General features: G+C 35.4%; 1 protein-coding gene across 4 annotated transcripts in view; it reads right to left on the bottom strand.

The window, feature by feature from the left end:
* The window catches only part of LOC123524632 (kyphoscoliosis peptidase-like), a 44893-nt gene extending 22330 nt beyond the window's left edge, over nucleotides 1-22563 (bottom strand). For 2 of the 4 annotated variants that reach the window (XM_045302960.2, XM_045302959.2), the window contains exons 1-8: nucleotides 22359-22563; nucleotides 21084-21292; nucleotides 16119-17098; nucleotides 15516-15686; nucleotides 15130-15270; nucleotides 14052-14342; nucleotides 10841-13383; nucleotides 10195-10405 (exon numbers count right to left, since the gene is read on the bottom strand). In XM_045302960.2, coding sequence (XP_045158895.2) covers nucleotides 13322-13383; nucleotides 14052-14342; nucleotides 15130-15270; nucleotides 15516-15686; nucleotides 16119-17098; nucleotides 21084-21292; nucleotides 22359-22427 — 1923 coding nt within the window. In that variant the 5' untranslated portion in view covers nucleotides 22428-22563 and the 3' untranslated portion in view covers nucleotides 10195-10405; nucleotides 10841-13321. Of the gene's footprint in view, nucleotides 1-20; nucleotides 285-7309; nucleotides 8750-10194; nucleotides 10406-10840; nucleotides 13384-14051; nucleotides 14343-15129; nucleotides 15271-15515; nucleotides 15687-16118; nucleotides 17099-21083; nucleotides 21293-22358 lie in introns of those variants that run through there. The other 2 variants (XM_045302958.2, XM_053538681.1) reach the window with 2 other exon arrangements.
* Nucleotides 22564-23427: the final 864 nt, after the last annotated feature.

The following is a 23427-nucleotide window of genomic DNA, read 5'->3' as shown; positions in this document are numbered from 1 at the left end:
TTCATATTCTTACTGAAAGTAAACGCTCCTGCTTAATATCGATCAATTATACTAAAGAATATTAATAATAATCAACTGACAGCACAGTGCCACATTTGCTATGACTAGCAAATTGCAGCATGAATTCAACAGCATGTTCATATTCTTACTGAAAGTAAACGCTCCTACTTAATATCAACCGATTATATTAAAGAGTATCAATAATGATCAACTGACAGCATAGTGCCACATTTGCTATAACTAGCCAGATGTAGCATGTAACCAACAGCATATTCATATTCTTACTGAAAGAAAATGCTCCTACCTAATATCAATCAATTATTCTTAAGAATATTAATAATAATCAACTGATTGATCTGCCCATGACATACACATAAATTTCTATTTATCACATTATTTTATATGGTAAAACAAATTTGATGACAAGAACTATGTAACTAAATTGAATTATTATTTAATGCAAAACTGTGGTATTGATTGTAAAAATGATATATATTGAGATAATAGTTTTCAATTACAAGTATCATCTTTGAATATGTATAGATTAGAGTAGTTATAAATACTTACGAAATGTTTACTCCTGGACAACTAATATATGATGTTTTCAAGTGCGCTTGAAAGCTAGAAAAGAAAAATAAATGAGAAATAAAAGGATTGAACAGGTATTTATATGTAGTTCATAGCAGGATACAAATTACATGCATCGTAAATTGCACAATAAATGAAATTTGATTAACACTTGACATTGGCAAGCCCTTTAAAATTTGTAAACAAGTACTAGATTAGATACTTTCGGTGAGGATATATATTAACATTTATTTAATGTGTCTGTTACTTTTGGTCCAGTCATAATCAGGATATATTGCGGTTTGTAATTTGGAGAAATGTCCAAACTTCGACGTGACTGTATATAGTAAAAACGGCTTCACTCCCTCAGCAGAAATAAATATGCAACGACTAATCACAACATGCATATACATATATATATCGTTGCATGTACACTATAATGTAAACAATTAATCGAACGTGACCAAGAAGTAGCGTTAGAATATGACATCATATTAGATGACAAAGAACTGATTCAAAAATATCTGAAATATCAATATCTAATTTAATATATGATGAAGTTTCACACATGTGTTTGACCATTTTTATTACTCTCATGATCAGAATAAGCACCCGCTGGCATTTTCGAGCTCCATCGGAAAATGAGTTTATATGTTGTCTTCATTCAAACTTATGCATAGTATTGCATATATCCATTCATAAATTATGTGTCGCATTTTTATGCTCCCGTTTTGAAAAAAAAAAACAATTGATGGCGCGTGCGTCTGTCTGTCCGTCTGTCTGTCATTATTCTTGGCCGGAGTATAATTCGCTAACCTTTCAACTTTGCATAAAGATAGGTGGCGATAAAAAAATATGCAGTGCGCATGAACTGTAGGTCAAAAGGCAAGGTCACAAATGGAGCTCAAATGTCAAAGCTGACCATCATATTCTTTGTCCAAGGCATAACTTGACAGCCATTCAAGCTATTGACTTCAGTCTTGCTATATAGGTAAGTGGCGACGAGACGATGTTCAGAGCACATAAACCAGGCCTGTAGGTCAAAGGTCAATGTCACAGCAAGGTCAAATCTGACGGTCATAGTTTGTGTCAAGAGCATACCTTAATAATCACTCAAAATATTGACTTCAAACATAGCGTAGGTAAGGGGTGTGCATGAAGTTGGTCGGTAGGACAAAGATCAATGCCACAAACAAAGTTTGAATCTGTCCTTGTGTTTTATGTTCGAAATACAACTTCTAAGCTATTCAAGGTACTGACTTTGATCTTGAAATATATGTGGGTGGTGATGAGTTGATCAGGGGACTGCAACAATGCACATTGCTTTCCCATCCCCAGACCGACCCCCATATTAATCCCTCCCTCCCTCCCCCTAAAATTCACTTTTATTTTTAAGGAGTGCAACACATTACTCCCCTACCCGACCCCTCATATACATCCCACTCCACCCCCACCCCATCCCAAAAATACTTTTATATACTTGTGCCTTAGTATTTGAGCACGCTTACCAGGTCGTTAGGTCAAAGGTCAAGATTACAGCAACGTCAAATCTGTTCATCATATTTTGTGACCAGAGCAACATTGGTGCCTTATCTATATCGTAAATAGATGGAAATTGAAGAAATTAAGTTTTGTTTTACTTTCTGATTAATTTTTCATTTATAATCTAGCTTTTCCCATTCCTGTTGGGTTTTTTTTTAAAATCGATATAGAGGTAATTTCCTAAAAAAAATATGTGTTTCTTTTACGTCTGCCTGCAAGGCAACTATCATATCAACCCTTATAAAGTTACCTTAATACAATTATTGAGAAATGACATTTTATTCAATAAAAAGAACATAGAGATACGAGTATTAATGAACATTTGCAAAGATCTTCTAATGACATTAAACATGCAAGTCATTTTTGAATTGATGGTATACACCTTCCGATGTTTATCAAAACATGTTTTTTTTTAAATCCCAACGTGTATAGAATGTTGAATATTTTCAGTCAGTATTATATAAATTGATATTACGTATTGTTAGCTGTAAAATACTGATACTTTCTTCTGTCTTATGTCATATATTTTGCTATGTGATTAACGCATCTATTTCGGACTCCTACTTCCGAGGACATGTTTGAAGAAATATCAGATGTCGACGTTTCAGTCGTTCAATTAAGATGTTCCACTTTTTAATATAATTTATTAGCTAGTTCAGTGATTGATAAAACATTTCTGTTGCAGAGTGGGGAAGCGGGAAGAGATGTTTTGGAGGAGGGCTATAGTGAAGAATGGCCGAGTGGTTTAAATACTAGTACCTGACTTCAGAACACTTGCCCCTCACCGATGTGTTCGAAACCTCAATGGGGTATAGAAATCTTTATGTTAAGAAACTTTCTAGCTAGCGTATGGAATGTTGGTGGTACTACCCGTTTATGCTTGAAACAATGCCCAAAGGTACACTCTAGGTGTTCAGATTAGAACGTTTTTATTCGTGGAGCAAACTATTTTTGAAGTTAGTAGGGATGTAAACGGTTAACGGGTTAAGCGTTCGGACGTCCAATTAAAGGTTAGTTAAATTGGTAACCGATTAATCACATTACATCTTTGTAAGCTGCTTAATTATTGACAATTCTAACACGACCAGCAAATAACCTATATACATGTAGAGCAAAATCTATCTCCGGTTATTCTGCAATAAACCACTCGCGTGCAGTTACGTCATCCGATCCAGGCGCATAGCAAGGTCGTAAAAAGTAGTTACCATTTTTTTCTAACACTTGTGATACTAGTTTGTCGTGTTAGAATCGAAATAATAAGTTCCCAAGTGTGATTTATTGTAAAATAACCCGAGTTTTTCGTTCTTATGCGAAACAATATATCACTCAGGCCTACGGCCTTCGTGATATATTCTTACGCATAAGAACTCAAAACTCGGGTTATTCTACGATAAACAACGTTTGGGAACTTATTATTTCTTAATTCAAAATTACATGTAGATGAAATTAGTCCTTTGTAAAAATTATAATTTTAACTTCAGTCGCTATTGTAAAGAAAATGGTCCTTCAATAATCAGTCCATTGCACAGGTGTTCAACAGGGCACCATAATGAAGTTTGGCGTTCAGCAATGTCGCTGTGACACAACGAAATAATGAAATGGCACAAATCTGCCGGCATAGAAAAGACATAACGTATATAATAACACCCAATGTATTGAAACGAACACCTCTTAGTGTGTTAAATGCTTTTTTGTATTGTTTCTTGAATCCACATCAGTGCTGTTTACTTTAAGGTATATAAACCACTCACATGAAGTAGTTGACAGGACAAAGAAAGAAAATACTACTAGTATACTGACTCGTTTTCGGACGAATCCACTTTCAGTTGGATCAATAGTCGTATCAGAAGTTTATATCACAGCAGTAACATCTATGTTTGAAGAAATTAGCAGTCAGTATCTCATTTTCCTCGAAATCTTCTGGATTTTCATATCGTCCAATTTAAGAATTGATACTGGTTATATCTGTCCCTATCATATACAATACGTTCGGTAAAACTTGAAATGCGCCTGCAGTTCAGCACATGATTGACTCTGACACTATTTCATAATCCCGGTTTTTTTTGTAGAAAACGGTTTCTGAATCCATGTTACTGTACCCACACGCAATTGGGTTTACTGCAACCAATCGCACTGGGGTGTACGATCACACCTTCTCGCATTACGCCTGTATCTGGCTGCTATTTCAAAATCGTATGAAGTAATAAAGATAATGATAGAGAATGTAGAACGTGTACATAGAAAGTAAGATAATGATATAGTTTGTATAGCAGAGAATGTAGAACGAGTACATAGAAAGTAAGATAATGATATAGTTTGTATAGCAGAGAATGTAGAACTTGTACATAGAAAGTAAGATAATGATATAGTTTGTATAGCAGAGAATGTAGAACGAGTACATAGAAAGTAAGATAATGATATAGTTTGTATAGCAGAGAATGTAGAACTTGTACATAGAAAGTAAGATAATGATATAGTTTGTATAGCAGAGAATGTAGAACTTGTACATAGAAAGTAAGATAGTGATATAGTTTGTATAGCAGAGAATGTAGAACGAGTACATAGAAAGTAAGATTGTGATATAGTTTGTATAGCAGAGAATGTAGAACGTGTACATAGAAAGTAAGATAATGATATAGTTTGTATAGCAGAGAATGTAGAACTTGTACATAGAAAGTAAGATAATGATATAGTTTGTATAGCAGAGAATGTAGAACGTGTACATAGAAAGTAAGATAATGATATAGTTTGTATAGCAGAGAATGTAGAACTTGTACATAGAAAGTAAGATAATGATATAGTTTGTATAGCAGAGAATGTAGAACGTGTACATAGAAAGTAAGATAATGATATAGTTTGTATAGCAGAGAATGTAGAACGTGTTCATAGAAAGTAAGATAATGATATAGTTTGTATAGCAGAGAATGTAGAACGTGTACATAGAAAGTAAGATAGTGATATAGTTTGAATTGCAGAGAATGTAGAACATGTACATAGAAAGTAAGATAGTAATATAGTTTGTATAGCAGAGAATGTAGAACGTGTACACAGAAATTTTTGTAAATGGCTGTTAAATGTTAAAAGATCAACCAATACTCTATCCCTGTATTCAGAGCTTGGCAGATTTCCTTTGTAAATAAACAGATATGTTCGTATCGTAAAAAACTGGTTGAAATTTTATGGTTGTAAATCGAATAATTGTATTATAAGTACTATTGTAAATGCACAAATACTAGATAGATAATAGAACAATTAACTGGTCGTCAAAAGTACGAGATATGTTTTGCAGATGAATAGGAATTCCCCGAATCTGTAAATATTGATCTGTTAATACCTTTGTTTAATACCCGTTAAAGGGATATATATGTGGCAGAATGGCGCACTAACTAGTATGTTATTATGACATCTTTGTTCCTATCCAGACAAATCAAAACTTGCTTTAATCGCACAGAAGACCTTACCTGTTATTGGTGGGCCGGTGGTCTAGTGGTAACACGCTTGACTGTCAATTCAGTGGTCCGGGGTTTGAATCTCGGTCCAGACACTGGAAATTTCTGAGATGCTCTTGAGTGTCTCCCACCTAACTTAGAGGCCTGTACTGGTTCTTCCAAGGAAAGACGGCTTTGCGTGTATCGGTGCTATACACCGGGCACGTTAAAGAACCAGACTGTCTATCCGCAAAGAGCTAGGCTAAGTTAGCCGGACAAGTCTGTATCTAAAAAGGATTTCTCTCTATCTGTTCTGAGGGCTTTATTATCACTCTGTCCTTCTGGTCAGACCGCTCTTGTCTGTACTAGTAGAGGATGAATTTCGCGCCCTGTGTGGCTGCGTTTACTATACGTATAGCGCCTTTGAACATGTTAATCATGAAAAGGGCGCTATATAAATCTGGTATAATAATAATATTGCTAAATTAAGGTTAAACCCGGACACCTTAAACATTGAAATTGGTCACCATAGAAACATTGAAATGAACAGTCGTTTTGGCACCTCTCGTATGTAACAAAAATGATATAGAAGACGAATTTCGTTTTGTTTTAATGTGTCCTTTTTACAATCAATATCGAAATATGTATATTCCAAAATATTTTAGAACTCGTCCAAGTATGTATAAATTCAGTGCATTGTTTAATTCAGATAAAAAATTTTCAAAATATAAAATGATTATTTAAATAACTAATCATTCTATCGAACATTATATTTTATGTTTTTGTTTTTTAAATATACAAAGATTTTAAAAGTTGATCACTCTCAAATCTCTAAATTTCCAAATGTAAATGAATACTATGTGCATATATATGATATGACACGTTATGTGTTGTAAAATTATGACTGTCATGTAATATTAGCTATGACGATGAGCTGTATGCTTAACTCAAAATAAAACTGTTCGGTTTAGCTGCTCTGTAATTAAAATCGTTTAAGGTTACGGATATAAATAGGAATCAACCGCTCGGTTTAAGTCATCATACATAAATAGTAACTATTAGGTGGGTTATACCTTAAGATGATTTACATAATTACACGGTCAGTTCTAGATAAGTTTCATATACAAAAGAAATCTTTATATTATTTTAAATGATATTACTAGTTTGTTTATCTACACGACTTTGTACAAAAACAATCAAGTGTCTTTATTTAAACTAAGAGTCATAGACTAATCACAAAACTAATCTGGAATATGCTAAGCATAAAAGCGCATTTATGACATTTGAAAACAAATTATTTTTCTAGCTTTTGCAACAATCATTAAATGATATGACATCTGATAGAATAATACTGTCGAACCGTCTCGGTAGCCTGGTAGAGCACCCGCTTCGAGTGCGGGAGGTCGTGGGTTCGACCCCTGGCCGCGTCATACCAAAGACGTAGAAATGTCACTAGTGGCTTCCTCGCCTGGCGCTCAGCATTAAGAGGATAGTGCCTGGTATCAGTATACTGTGACTTTTTGGGGTATCATATCACGTGTCTATGGCGTGATATTCCAGTGAGGCAGCACTATAAAGTTGGGCACTGTGCACACTGCTACAAGAATACATCGTCGTAATATATGACTGAAAGATTGTTGAAAAAGACATTAAACCTGAACGCACACTAAACACTAAATAATCTTTTACATAACTTTTGATGAACTCTTTACACTTATCGTACTTCTGTCCCAAACAGAAGCAGAGCTAAGGAATCAAGTCAAGATCAACCATTATATCCGTAATTTTTTATTTCTTCCAGTAGGTATTCTTAAAGTATTTGTCGAAACGGTCGCTTCAACTAGGCAATCTTGCTAAAGACTGTGCCGGTGGAATTTTATAACAACGAATTAAATTACAAATACAAACATCAACAACAGGCACAGAAGGGAACCGATTGGCATGTCGGCTTGACTTGTAACTGGAGTAGGCATGCTTGGTTCCCCACTAGCTGGAAGTAGTGTTATGAGTGCCTGTCCCATACGCTTTGCCCACTCTTTAAGGTTATGAGTTTTATACGGTTCCACTTCTATCCAGACATTTGTATCTAACCTGAAATGTTCTAAACCGGAAATATATTGTCCGACTTCGACCGCAGCTTGTGCCATATTAAATGGGGCATCAGTTTCAGCCCCACCGACGTCAATGTAATATTTCTGATCTGTGAGATTGGCTAGAAAAGAAGGCTCTTTTAATGTTTTGTTGATGAAATGGAACTGCGGCTCTGAAAGACTCTTGTTGCTGTTTGGCCACCAAAAAGAGGGTGACTGACAAGCTGCGAATGAAAACACTTCCGGACGTGTCCATGCAGCATAGCAAGACATCAACCCACCAAGTGAATAACCCATAATACCCAATCTGTCCCTTTCTATTCTATTTCTCAATAAAGATTCAGCCTTTGGAAGTGCTTCTTGTGTTAAAAAATTTAGTGTTGCATCACCTTGTCCTCGAAACATAATCTGTTTCCCACAGGTTTCAACAAGATACCTCAGGTACTCCGCGCCAGTTGCATTCTCAGGTATACATCCATCACAGTAATCTGCATAGGTACCATTTATACAGTCGTAAAATGGACTTGGTACAGGCGATAACAAATGTTCCCTTTCTTTTTCGTTATCTTTATAGTCACCAAATCCGATCAAAATATACTCTTCCGACATTGAACGTATAATTGGTAGTTCAAAGTTTTGTTTGAAAAATTTAGCATACTCGAAACTTAAATCGAAAACGATCAAAGTCGGATAAGTTTTGAATGGGTTTTCTTTGAAACTTGGAGGGGTATAAATAGTCAATTTTCTTGTCTTGCCGATGAAATAAGAAACAAGTTCGAAAGTCTGAAGTGACCCGGTATATTCATTGAATCTAGGATATACCACAAACTCAGTTCTTTTGACAAAATATGAGGACGTCTGAGAAACTGGAAATGAAATAGCAAAATTTGCACCAAGCATATCCTTCCTGTCATCAATAAACAAACGGTACTGGAGTTTGTTGCCGGGAAGATGACGAAAATGTTGTGACGTGCAATTTTGACACTGAAATCCATTAATAGATGATTTGTACGTGATGGTTATCTCCCATGTATCCTCGCCGGTCTTTAATAGTTTTGTGCCATTGTCCCACTGTAGGCCAAGGCCGTTACCGCGGATAAACATGCCTGTGTTATTAGGATCCTGAAATGGTATACATTGCATAAATATTTGATTTCTATTATATCTAAACTGGAATAAATCGATATTTAACAAGAGCTGTCCGTAAGACAGCCAAGCTCGACTATTCGAAATATTGTCCCAGAGGCAGGAAAATATTACCTAAAAAGGTTATATATCAAAAGAGTTTTAAGTTCAAAAGGGGGAATAATTTGACCAAAATGCATATCAGTTATGGGACTTGCTGCTATCAACTAGTTTTATAACCCCTAAGGCACATGTGAAGTTTCAATTCAATATCTGCATTAGTTTTGGAGATAGAAACTCGCATGTAAAACTTTAACCAGAATTTTCAAAGTCCAAAAGGGGGCATAATTTACCCAAAATACATGCCAGAGTTATGGAACTTGATCCAGTGAGGTTAGTAATTGATCTAGAAAAAGAAAAAATAAGTTTCAAATCTATATGCCTTTTAGTAATAGCTGTATGTACTTGCACGCAAAACTTTAACCAGAATTTGCTAAGTCCAAAAGGGGGCATAATTTGGCCAAAATGAAGGTCAGAGTTATGGGACTTGCTGCTATCAACTAGTTTTATAACCCCGAAGACACATGTGAAGTTTCAAATCAATATCTGCATTAGTTTTGGAGATAATAACTTGCATGTAAAACTTTAACCAAAATTTTCTAAGTCTAAAAGGGGGCATAATTTGCTCAAAAAACATGTCAGAGTTATTGAACTTGACCCAGTGAGGTTGGTAATTGATCTAGAAAAAGAAAAAATAAGTTTCAAATCTATATGCCTTTTAGAAATAGCTGTATGTACTTGCACGCAAAACTTTAACCAGAATTTTCTAAGTCCAAAAGGGGGCATAATTTGGCCAAAACGAAAGTCAGAGTTATGGGACTTGCTGCTATCAACTAGTTTTATAACCCCGAAGACACATGTGAAGTTTCAAATCAATATCTGCATTAGTTTTGGAAATAGTAACTTGCATGTAAAACTTTAACCAAAATTTTCTAAGTCCAAAAGGGGGCATAATTTGCTCAAAATACATGTCAGAGTTATGGGACTTGACCCAGAGAGGTTGGTAATTGACCTAGAAAAAGAAAAAATAAGTTTCAAAGCTATATGCCTTTAATTGATGGCTGTATGTACCTGCATGCAAAAACTTAACCAAGGTGTGATGCCGACGCCGACGCCGACGCCAGGGTGAGTAGAATAGCTAGACTATTCTTCGAATAGTCGAGCTAAAAACGCCTTTGGTGTCGTTATGTCCAAAATTATTACCTGACCAATGCAAACTATTTATGTTTATTGAAATACACTATTTTGGTAGAAATAGATCTGAAGAAATCAGACCATTATATTAGTATAAAAAACTTTACGTAAAGTAAATGCTTGAATTTTCTCATCATAATCTAAAAGATTAAATATACTACAAATATCTGTGTATAACAAGAACTCACGTGAAACTGATGTTCTGGATATTTAACAGTGATTGTAAAGGTTAGGTTCTCTCTTGTTTCTTCGGCAATATGTGTAAGGCATTCACCAACAAAACACATCCCTTCTTGCCCACTTGAAAGCGTACAATTTTTACCTTCCTCACAGCACAGTGCCACATTTGCTATGACTAGCAAGATGCAGCATGAAACCAACAACATATTCATATTCTTACTGAAAGTAAACGCTCCTACTTAATATCAATCAATTATACTAAAGAATATTATTATAATAAGCTAGTTACAGCACATTGCCACATTTACTATAACTAGCAAGGCGCAGAATGAAACCAGCAGCATGTTAATATTCTTACTGAAAGTAAATGCTCCTACTCAATATCAATCAATTATACTTAAAGAATATTAATGATGATCAACTGATTGATCTGCCAATGACATACAAATACATTTAAATTTTACCGCATTATTTTATATAGAAAAACACATTTTATGACAAGAGCTATGGAAATGGAATTATTATCTAATCCATAACTGTGACATTGATTGTAAAATGATATATATATTGAGATAAAAGTTTTAAATCACAAGTATCATCGTTGCTAAATTATTACTTGAACATGGATAGATTAGAATAGTTATAAATACTTACAAAGTGTTTACTCCTTTTCAACTACTTGAAAGTTAGAAGACTAAATGAAAAATAAATTGATTCAACAAGTATCTATATATACTTCATAGCAGGATACAGTACATTGTAAATTGCACAATAAATGAAATTTGATAAACACTTGATATTGGCAAGCCTTTTAAAATTGTAAACAAGGTATTAAATTAGCTACTATCGGACAGGATATATTTTAATATTTATATGCATCTGTCATTTTGGTCCACATTTTGGTCCAATTATATTCAGGGTATATTGCGGTTTTGATGCTACTAAACTTCGATCTGAATGTTATAAAGTCGGCTTCATTTTGACCAGTTACAAAAATGTTGAATTCCCTATGCTTCATTTTAATCTACTTATAGTTATGTTTGTAAACTTCACGTTATCGTTGGGGGCAAAGTAGATTGTTGAATGCACACTATAATGTAAACAATTAATCGATCGTGACCAAGAACAAGTAGCGATAGTGTATGACATCATATTAGATGGCAAAGAACTGGATCAAAAATATCTCAGATATCAATATCTATTTTATATATGTTGAAGTTTCATACATGTCATTGACCATTTTTATTACTCTCATGATCAAAATAAGCACCCGCTGGCATTTTCGTGCTCCGTCGGAAAATGAATTTATATGTTGTCTACATTCAAACTTATGCATAGTACTGTATTACATATATCCATACATAAATATTTTATGTGTCGCATTTCATTACGCCCGTTTTGAAAAAAGTGTGATGGCGTTTGCGTCTATCTGTCCGTCTGTTCGTTATAATTCCTGTACGGAGTATAACTCAGTCACTTTGCATATAGATTGGTGGCGATGAGATGATGATATGTGCGCTTGAACCAGGCCTGTATGTAAAACGTCAAGGTCACAAATGGATCTCAAATGTCAAATGGTGGTGAAGAGACGATGTGCAGAGTGCATGAACCAGGCCTGTAGGTCAAAGTGTAAGTCCGCAGCAAGGTCAAATATGTCGGTCATATTTGTGTCAAGTGCATAACGTAATAACCATTCAAACGTGGCATATAGGTAAGGGGTAATGAGACAATGTACAGAGCGCATGGACTTGGTCGGTAGGACAATATCAAGGTCACAAAGAGTTCGGTTCGAATCTGTCCTTTGTATCTTGTGTTAGAAGCACAACTTCAAATCTATTCTAGGTATTGATTTTGAACTTGGAATATATGCTGGTGGTGATGAGTTGATCAGAGGACTGCAACAATCCCTATCTCACCCCGCTTTCCCTTCCGCCATATATCCCCCTTTAAAACTTACTTTTATTTTTGAGGAGTGCAACACATTTCTCCCCGACCCGACCTCTCACATAATCCCCCAACCCCAGCCACCACAACCTAAAAAAGACACAAAAATATATACTTGTGCCTTAGCATTAACCAAGTTGTTACTCAAAGGTCAAGGTAACAGAAAATAAGCTTCATCATATTTTGTGACCAGAGCAAAATTGAATAACAACTCAGAATATTGACTTAAAACTTATTATATAGATAGGTTACGTCGAGATAATTTGCAGTGCAAATGAATTTGGCTGGTAAGTCAAAGTACAAGGTCAATTTGCAAGTTCTTATTACTCCCTCTCCCACTTCCAAGGCCCCAACCGCACGCATTGATATCCCCTAAAATACATACTAATTTCTTTTTGCCTATGTGTTCCATCAACACCGCCGCACACCCACTCCCCCGCTCAATCCCCGTGATATTGCATCCCGACCGTGACGCACACACATTAAAAAAAATCTTCAACTTTTACCTCTTCATCCTCTTATCCTTATCTAGCGGGAGCTCTTGTCTCATTAAATATCAGTCACAAATTGTTCAAAAGATACTTACGTGTGATGTGAGATATTCTTTCATCAGGAAGTTTTGAAGGAACTACAAATTCCGCCGTACGATCCCGTGTTGCCTATTTACTACATTAATATATCAAAATGCTCCTAATGTATTACAGAAAATCCTTCGGAAACATATGACACAATTAAGCAACAGAATAGCATAGCTGGTTCGAATAACGCATCTTTAGAAATTTTTGAACGTCCTTAGTTTTCTTCTAAATGTCTCATTGGATATGGTAATTACTGAACTTACGAACTGTGAATCTTCCGCGACCCTGGCATATAGTTTCGGGACATTAAATGAATCAAAGGTTTCGATTCTTGCAATAATACGTTTCTAAAATTAGGGAGTTATGTTTGTAATTGATAAGAAAATTCCTTATGTCCTAAATTTACAGATATCATTGGGCTGAAAAGAGCAGGCTTGTGATTATTTCTTCAATAAACTTTATAATATGGTTACATAAAATAAAAGAAATAACAGGAGAGTTCAGTGCAATTAAAAACTCTAAATAAAACATTCACGAACGTAACTACACACTTGTCCTAAAGCGACTATTTTCACATGGTTATTAGATAGTTTATGGTATCACTTATTCCAATTTACAGAACTGCACAGGTTCTTGACTTCTGAACGGCTGGGATTGGTTCAATTTCTTGCTCACCTGAAAATAAAGAGTCACTTTGTAATTTTAAGATATTGAAGCGAAAGACACATCTTTAGAGTATTTGTGTATACATATGAATGTCTATAGAAAGAATATCCTTCAAATCATAAAATATCTTCAGTCGCGAATTAAAATATTTTCGCTGAGGAACACGTTTGTGTTAAAAAGAAGCAAACCCGTGTTTATCGAATTCACGTGCTGTTAATGGAATTTGTACTGTAGGAAAGACCAGGCGGCGCCCCATTGTCGACAAACTGAATTTTTAATAAAGTGAACAGTAATTTTCATCTTTATCATTCAGTAGAATACACTTAAGAACATTTTGATATAAATACATGCAAAATCACGATAATATAACCAATGCAGGGAACATGGATATTTAAAATAAATCAGATCAAATGATATCAACATGCGCGCATTCAATTTCTAGAAATAACTTCCCTTCATGGACAATGGTGTCAGGGGAAATGAAAATAAAGTAATCTATTTAATATTTTGCAAGAACAACATCAATACACGTTATTTGGTCCATATGCTTCAACATAGTTCTTCAGCTTCTGCAGACGTTAAAGCATTAATAAAACTGTTTAACATATTACCACTGTACTGATAGATACCTTCTCTTTGAAACGATGAAGCTATCTGGCAAAAAGTTTTAAAAATACCTTCTGATTTTTCTGCAATGATAACAATGTTTCCATCTTTTTCAACGGCCTTTAAAACAAATATCTTAGTGTCGTCTGATGTTGTCTCTGTTGTTCTATTAACGTCACTTTGTATTTCTTCACATTGCGTCTCTTTGTCTGACACCAATGTTGTGACTATATCAGTTTGCGTTGCTTCACCGTTAACGCATAGAAGTTCATCAGTCTGAGTTGCTTTTGTTTCAGTTGCTAACTGGCTTTCCATGGAAACCTCCTCTGTTTGTGTTCTTTTGTTATTTCTGTTTTCCTTGTCTAATTTAAAATCAGATTCGTTTCAACAACTAAGTGCTTAAACACCATTTAGTATTTATAGATATAAGTTATATGGCTTCAAAGTTTTAGAGAAAACGTTAAGTTATTCAGAGACAATCAGACTTACTGCAGTATGTGTCGACAACGTCTATGCAAGTCATTATCACTGCATATGAAATTTGTATCATATATATTATGAAAAGAAAATGTTTATCCAAACTAGAGCTATGCCTGGAATCAATTTGAAAGGTACGACTCATTGAATGGTTTAACATTTTGATGCAATGACACTGCATTTAGTTTAGTGTAAAATAGAAGTATATATATATATATATATATATATATATATATATATATATATATATATATATATATATATATATATATATATATATATATATATATTGAAAGGATTTTCTTTCTTTGTCTTAGTGATGCAAATTGCCAAGGATTTAATTCAACTACAGACAAAGCTGTTATAATATATTGCTGCACTTGACAGCTCGTCATTTTATACACTGATTAATGAGCAAGTGACGCTAATTTTGATTTGTATTTGACGTCGGGACCTATTTTTGAATTTCCAAAATTTCTTACTATAGGAAATAAATATATGAATTGATTATCTGTTAAAATCCATTAGTCAAATATTAGACAAGACATCGTGATTGTATGATAGGATAATTTGAATATTCATTGACCATAAATAGTTATGTACTCAGGCGTTTATTTGATATTTGTTATAAAGCAAGTTTGAATTTATTTTATTTTTAAATTAATTACTTACAGAACTTTTTCAGATGATCTATTTCACTTTCTATTGCTTTGATTCTTTCAGAAAGTGCATTCTTCTTGTCAAGTAATTCTTGCCTTCTAGATCCAAGGGTCAAATCCCTCTTCCTTTTTTTCGATCGCAGTTGAAGGTCGTCTGAAATACATTACATAAAATTGTCAATTACACACTGACTTTAACATGTTATATACAAACCAAATCAAATCAACGTACAAAAGTAGTTGTACATTTTCGTGTTCTTTACGAAGTAATTTAACATAGAGTTTGGTACTTGTGCTGCAGTAGAATTAAGTTTACTTTACTGAAAGTCAATTACATTTGTTTGTTAACTTACGAGATTGTTTTAAATCATTTTGCAAGAAAAAAATCAAAGCACTTACAGTCCTCCTCAAAAGACTTCGTTGTGAGCAGATAGTTTATAATTCTGCTATAACGCTGACCGTTTTGCTTATCTCTTGCAATTATTGACAATGCATATTCCCCTTCCTTCTTTATTCCAGCCTTCACGTGTAACTTACCGGACACCTCGTCAACGTGTGTCTCCGTGACAACTGAAACAAAATGGGCGAACAATTTTACACTGAATCCTCGGTCAGTATGTATTCATTTGGTTTTGTTATACACGGGTTAACTGTTGTGTTTGTAAACATCATATAAGTCGTTCCGTGTTTAGCTAAATATTAGAAAGTAGGAAACATGGAAGTAGTTAAATTGTTGAAATATGTGATTATATAACGTACATTTTTGACTGCGATGATTTACCGTTTTAGAAAGTCACGAATCCACAAATCATTGAAATCTGGATGTATATATATGCTCTGGTGAAAGTAAGCCGAAATATCTTTGTTTCTTTGATATTTCTTTATTCATCACTAAATCATAGGCATAAACTAATGCTCAAATAGAGATTATCGGCGGAGCGATAAAATAAAAAATGCAGAAAAAACAAGGTTATTTTATATAATTCAAAATGTATGTATTACCATTTTCCTTGTTTTCTTCTCCGACAATGTCAGAGGAAAATTCAATTTCATCTATCTTATCATCTTCTATTTGAAAGGTAAGTTCTTTCATCAATACGTCATCATTTTCGCTGCATTTAACAACGACGTTCGTTTGGGTTATAGATGGACTTTTGAGGCCAAAATCAACAGCTTTATATCCGAATCCGTATCCGATACTGCCGACGTCCAATGGCAGGTTTTTGCAATTCGGGTCAGGTTCCGAGCAAATTATTCTGAACACCGAACAGATCTGATAGCCATCTCCATCTATACCAGGAGCGGTTACAAACGTTTTAAAAATATATTCTGCCGCAACTGGAAATCGAATATTAAAAGAGAACGTGTCAATGCTCGGTGCATACATGACCAAGAGAGGTAAATCCTGCACATCGACCCCTGTCAAATTTCCTGTACCTTTTCTCAGAGAAAGCTTGTAACTCATGGATATAAATCTGGCATTGGATTTGTCTGCTCCAAATGTAACTGTACATCTACCATTTTTAGTATGCAGGACGCATGTCTGCTCGCTCAGTAGTTGGAGCTTAGCAGTGAAGAAGTTTGGGCTTAGAAAAGGAAAAGAAATGAAGTCCGATTTGGTCATACGTTTCTCGGGTGGAAGTAGTTGCCATTCCGGGTCGTCTGGGAGGAGGGTTATTACGAATATGCTGGGATGTAGACAAAACCAAAAGTCGATGACATATATAAGTTTTGTTCCCGATGTTGCCGTTTGCTCCTCCAGAACCGTTTTGCCTTGATATTCCAGAAGTATTTCATCTCCGCGTCTGAATCCTCTGACGGCACCAAGAAATCTTTGTGGATCAACAAGGTGCCAACGGTCATTTGACTTGAATGCTAGCCAGGCTGTTTTTATTAAACCGCCGTCTCCATCTGTTTGGCCAGGAATATATCCAATATTCTTTCCAATACCATGTATGATTTGGTGTTGAATATTTGCTGACCTGAAGATATACAATGCACAAAGTAAGAGTCAGCCGCATTACGAAAATGCGCACTGCTAAAGTGCTGATGTGTAAAATAGTTTTTACCAGGTTTGCATGTTAAAGCTAGTCAGGGGTCCGCCTAATGTGCTAATGTTCAACATAACCGAGACTGAAAGATCAGTGAAGTACATATACTGATATACAATCGACCAGTAAAATTTATCACGTCCCATTTTTCACATAAGTTAAATTGTAAACATTCTAATAAGAAACGTTCTGTGATTTTAGCCAAAGGGTTAGGAGAAGATATTGTTTGAAAAAAAACTATGTTAGCTCTGGCAAGCATGCCTTTGACAAATCAAACATAACAGGTCACCGTGGCTCAGTGGTTAAGGCGTCCGCCTCGGGATCGGGAGGTCGAAGGTTCGAGCCCCATGGGGAGCGTTCGTCCGGGGGATGTTTGTCATGGGACTCATTCCGAAAAGGCCGGTTCGTGAGCCGCGAGCTAGTTAAATGACTTCTATCCACCTGGCGCCTGGCATAGTGGTAAGAGTTGGGAGGTAACTGGTACGCACAATAAAGGTGTATCATAAGCCAAACTGGCTGGCCCTTTCAGTAGGGGTGACACTATAATAAACAAGACCTTTTATATGGTTCCGCAAGGATCATTAATATGAAATTGCTTTGAAATCCAGTGGGCAGTTTCTAACAAGCAGGTTTTTTAAAATTTCCACTATATACATATAGGGAGAGTGACCACGTCCTCTGATCGAATCATAATAAGTTAAAGAGTACTTGTAGAGACTCACCTGAGAATCTTTATGTGAAATTATTTCAAAATCAGGCGTGCAGTTTCCGGCAAGAAGATTTGTTTTTAAATTCACTCTTATATTATACATATAGAGAAAAGTGAAATACCTAATGGTAGAATCCAAATATTCTGAATAATCTTTGTAGGAGCCCACCCAGTAAACATTTGTGTAACATTATTGAAAAATCGGAAGAAGTTTCCACATAACAAGCATAGAGAAAAGTGACCACGCTCCTTGGTGGAAATGGATTTTCGACGAATCCGAATAATTCAAACAGACTTGTTAGAGAGTTGTCAAAGAAACATGTCTGTGAAATTATTTTAAATCGTACCGTTGGAGTAGGATATGTCGTTTGAAAAATACTCTATATTTTTAGCGCTTGTGGTCCATTCGAAAACATTTGAATAGGTTTGAAATAAGACTACTCAAAGAATATTCCCTGTCGCGTTTTGTAGATATTGGCTGAGTGGATTAGGAGATGATGTTGTCTGAAGAATATTGACGGACAGACTACGAACAAACAATTATAATATATTTTTGTAATTGTGGCTTTACATAAAGAGACCTTTCTGTTAAACATCCGATATCAAATAATAACTAGTCGTGGTTTGAAACTCTGAAACACGTTGATGAACGGAAAAAACTAATACCATTGATTTTAAATGCATTGTGTGCAAAGTTAAAGTATTATCTTGCCGCCTACAAATTTCTTGCTTTTCCATTGGTCATTAGACGTCACGTGCAGGCAAGATATATTCCATATCCTGCTAGTAATTTTTAATATGAATTTTGATTAAAACAAAATGGCTGCCGCATCGCTTGCGTATTTGATTCAAGTCAGATTATAAGCTCCAGCTATAAATATCGTTTCCGAGTTTAAATTTAATGTTTTCTTGTCGTTTTCATCCTGCTTAGTTTAGGCTCATGGAGTTAGACGTAAGAAGCGGAACTAGAAGAACAGTAACTCTGTATGGGAGACACAGCCGTTGAAATCTTGTTTTAAGTTAAATCATCGTAAAGCAAATGAATCATAGGCGTAACCAGAATTTCTCGGAGGGGTGCGAGTACGAGTCGTGAAACGACGAGTGGGGGTAGGTATGGGAGTGTGTTCCCCACTCCCGCAGGTGGGGGAAATATTTTTAAATCAAGAAGTCATTTCGTGTGATTTGGCGTGTATTTGAAAGTTTTATTGATGGGTAGATATGTGACTAAATTTATCGCTTTTTTCTGTGAATAATACATAACGTCTTTGTAAGTTCAGTTAATTTATTTGTAATTATTAAGTTAAGATAATAATAATAATAATACAAAAGTAATATCAAGAAAGACAAAACATTGTTTTTAAAAATATATGACAGGTGCGATGTGCATAGAAAAAAGGTCATTGCTGTTTATGAAACAAAGTTAACATTGTACCTTTTATTAAAAAATGAATGTAAACTTAAGCTGTCATTTTTATATGCTGCCCGTGCAGTACCCTTGAAATCGCACGGATGTTAAGCAGTCATCACACGACAACCCTACTGCGGCCGCAAACATTTTTCAAATGGTTATATATATTGGCCATCTCCAATATGTTTTCATTACTTGTCTCTCCAGAGAAATGATAGATCCACTAAAACTAAAACTGCGGTTGCAGTTGAGATAGGTCAGGAGAAGAGAGCGGGCAATGATAACAGCCTGGTTGTCCTTGATGAGCAGCAGGCCCGACAGAGGCACAGGAAGAGGACGGTGTGTGTGAAGCCCTTGCTGCTGAGACGGGTCATCCCGGGACACTACGACACCCTGATGCAGCAGTTGATGCGGGAATCGCATAGGGACTTCTAAGCTTACTTCAAAATCGAACCACCCATGTTTCGGGAGATGGTGGACAGACTGACCCCAAGAAGTTCTGAGGACCTAGACTGCACGGCAACTGCACTGAAACTGCACGATTTCCGTATAATCTCCGCTCAGCGTCCGTACGGATTTCTACCGGCCTTCCCCGAGAGCCTGTACAAAAAATAGCACGATGCTCGTATATAATGTGAACACATACGCCGTTGGCCGTAGCCACCTACGATGCCCCCAGAACCGCAAGGAAATCGTAGACTAATTTATCGCACGGCGCCCGGGTCAAATGTGAATTAGGCATCAGCTATAGAAAAGAAAAGAAAAGGGAGTTAAAATACGCTTTTCTGTCAATTTAAATCTAATCTAAATTTACGAAAGTGCAGGAAAATTTCGTCTATATACTGAACGGAAAAAGGCACAGCTATAGAATTTGATCTCATATGCAGTTTCATGTAAAAAAAAAAAGACTTACTTCTGTAAGATAAATTCCTCATAAAGCTAGATCAAATACTCGTACAAACTCCACAATAAAAATATTTATACAGTAATGCATTTATCATATCAGCACCTAATCCATATTCACTAGTCTTTTTGCACTTTCAGTAAATAAGACTTTTGAGCTCGAGTTTCCTTTGATGAAAATCTGTCAATTATAGCCGATCAATCTAAACATATGATGGTTGTAATAACAGTCCTTTGTATTGATAGATACATCCAACCTTCTGTAAAATCGCCATATTCAACATTTAAACGTTAGGTAAAAATCTGTAAAAAGCTGCCGAGGCTTTTGAGATATAGACGGTTATCAACAGACTTTAAACAAAGGTTATAGCGTCAATAATAGTAAACATATGTAAGTTGGCGAGCGTAGCGAGCTGAAAAATAACAAAGAATGGACAAATGCAAGCTTTGCCGAAAAGGTGGGGGTGGGGGGATGCAATCGCACGCGTCACATCCTCCTGGTTACGCCCTTGTGAATTAACATATTTGTGACGCAGTAGTTTGCTGTAGAATTATTTAATGTACTTGCAAGTTAAAGGATTGAACAGGAAACTGGATAGAAGCCGAAGTTTCAAGACATTTCAAACATCGTGAAATCTGATGATTTTCGAAACCTGATATGGATTTCCTCGACAGCGTATATCCCATATCATGTCACCAACAAGCAGTGTAACTAATAGTATTTGTAACGACCTATGTTATTTCGAGACATTAAAGCTGACAGTTTACCCAGGTAAGAATGTCATATACTTCAACGGTCTTTTATGTCTTCAACTAGAATTAGAGTAATCGGAGTACTGCATTATTAAAATAAAGTTTGAGTATATTTGATCTATACGGTATATCTTCAGGCTTACTTGCATAGTGTAGCAAAAGCAGTTGCTGGATGGTCTTTAAGAAGAACATCTATTTCATCTGGTAAGTCTTTCATTTCTTTAGCGCTCATATGGGTCATCCAGACGAGAAACGCACGTGTCATGTAAATTTCTTTATATTTGTCTTCACTTATGGGTTCTTTGAAGTATTCAATAAGTGTTGCAACCGACGACATATGTCCAGCTTGGACCTGTAACATGCCGATTAAAATGATTAGTTTTTGCTTTTGTCTAACGATATGTATCATTATTACATTACTTACGTACCACACAAATGTGTACATTAAACCAAATATTTATCAGGTATGTGACGTTATGTGTTAAGTCATTTTATGTGTGTTGTCGTATTTTTAAAAAGTTTGTAACTGGCAATATTGTACCTTTAGCTCAGGATTAAATAGAACTTATCTATGCATGCAATTGTAAATGCGTAATGTGTACTAAAAGATTAATAGCATAACATCTGAAAATGTCTCTTGAAGTCGTAAATGAGATGTGAAACCAAAATTTGTAATCCTGTTTGGCGCCATATAACCTATACTGTGTTGGTGCGCCGTAAAACCCAAATAAATAAATAAATATTACATACCGTTTCCGATCAAGTACTGTAAGTATAACGCATTAAATACTACTAAAATATACACAAATTTAGATGTTCCGTCGGGACATTTTCACAAACAAGTTGTTTTTACATATTTTTACCAGTTTAAGAGATTGACATAAAAACAAAAATCTTAAATCTTATTACATACAGTTTTCGATCAACTAGACCCATGACAGCAATATTTTTCAATACAGACGTACAGATTTCAAATAGGATTTGTGGCATAATTTCTGAGATGTTAGGAGACGCTGGGGTCGAGTGTTAAGGCCGCTGAGTTCGAATCACTTGCCCCTCACCGATGTGTGTTCGGGGCGTTGAATTCTTTTTGTGAAGAAGCCATCCAGGTGGCTTACGAAAGGTCGGTGGTTCTATCCAAGTGTCTGCCCGTAATGAAATAATACACGGAGGGGCAACGAGTGTCTTCCTCAACCATCAAAAGCTGGAAAGTCGGCATATGACCTATAATTGTGTCGGTGTGACGTTAAACTGAACAAACATATTTCTGTGATGTCAGTAGTATATGAAGGTGCGGGTTAGATGTACCGAGTCATATCGGTGTCCTGATATCTCCAACACAGAACTCGTGCATAGTTTCAAATACAAATCGTATAACATGTACTTATTAGTGTTATAATAAAGAGTAATTACATTACCTTTGAAACATGTACATCGAAGTTGTGAAAGGTGATTTCATTTTCATCAAAAGTATGTATTTTTTCCATCCTTTTATCACGATGACCAAATGACAACAGTTGCTCTGTACCTTACTTATCACAAAATTAATGTAACGGAACTGGTAATTTTAACCAACAATGGCCAGTTCGCGTCTTTTCCTGTCTAGCAAATATTAGCCGTGTAGATAAAAAAACTTCAATAAGTTTAGGTCTAAATCTTATCTCAGTTTAGTATATTTATAATTTATTGATATGGAATGTGTCATCTCAAGTGTATAAAAGTTTTAGTAGTTCGGTTTTATCTAACATCGGCTTCTACTTCGTAGAATACCTCCCGTTTTCGTAGAGGGCTCGTTAGATATGTACTATTTTTATCGGTGCTGGCTTTTGTTAAAATATTTTATTTCTATTGATCACTATTAGATTATAACACTGAAGAATTTTGGCAACAAATGAGTTTATGAGAAAATATATATAAACACACTGGTCATAGCTTTATCAGATCAAGTGGTTCCAACGTTGTTTGAGCGGTGAATTTTACGCTGATCAGATGGAGAAATATGGCCAATACTACAAATTTCCGGTATTGTAAGTGTGATTTAAAGGAATTTCTACCCGTTAAATAAGCAATCAAATGAAAACGATGGGTGCACCTGGAGCGCAAATGTGTCTATGTTTTAGCACATGTGTCTATTTAGCTGAGATTTGTGCCGTTTATTCAAACACTTCTGTACAGTCCGGCAGGGGAAGGAGATTTTTGACAGTTTTTGAAAATATCGCCTCAAATATAGTGTTTATTGGGAGCAAGTAACTGTTAAAACACTTTTTATGTAAAGGGCTATCTCTTAAAAAAAAAAGCGTGTGTATTTTCATAGAATTATTCAGGTTTGTTTCTGAACAATCGGCTGAAAACCTAATGCAACGCCGTTTCAAGTGGGTCGCTATGCAACGCAATCAAGTGGATACCGTTCTATGTCTTACTTGAGAAGTATTATCCGTCTTAAAACAGTCATTAAAGCCTAACAATGAATAAATTTAGAGAGTTTTA

The sequence above is a fragment of the Mercenaria mercenaria genome, chromosome 3 (genome assembly GCF_021730395.1).
Source record: "Mercenaria mercenaria strain notata chromosome 3, MADL_Memer_1, whole genome shotgun sequence".
In the NCBI taxonomy this organism is placed as follows: domain Eukaryota; kingdom Metazoa; phylum Mollusca; class Bivalvia; order Venerida; family Veneridae; genus Mercenaria; species Mercenaria mercenaria.
Note: the sequence above shows the minus strand (reverse complement) of the source record. Positions and strands in the feature narration are given on the sequence as shown.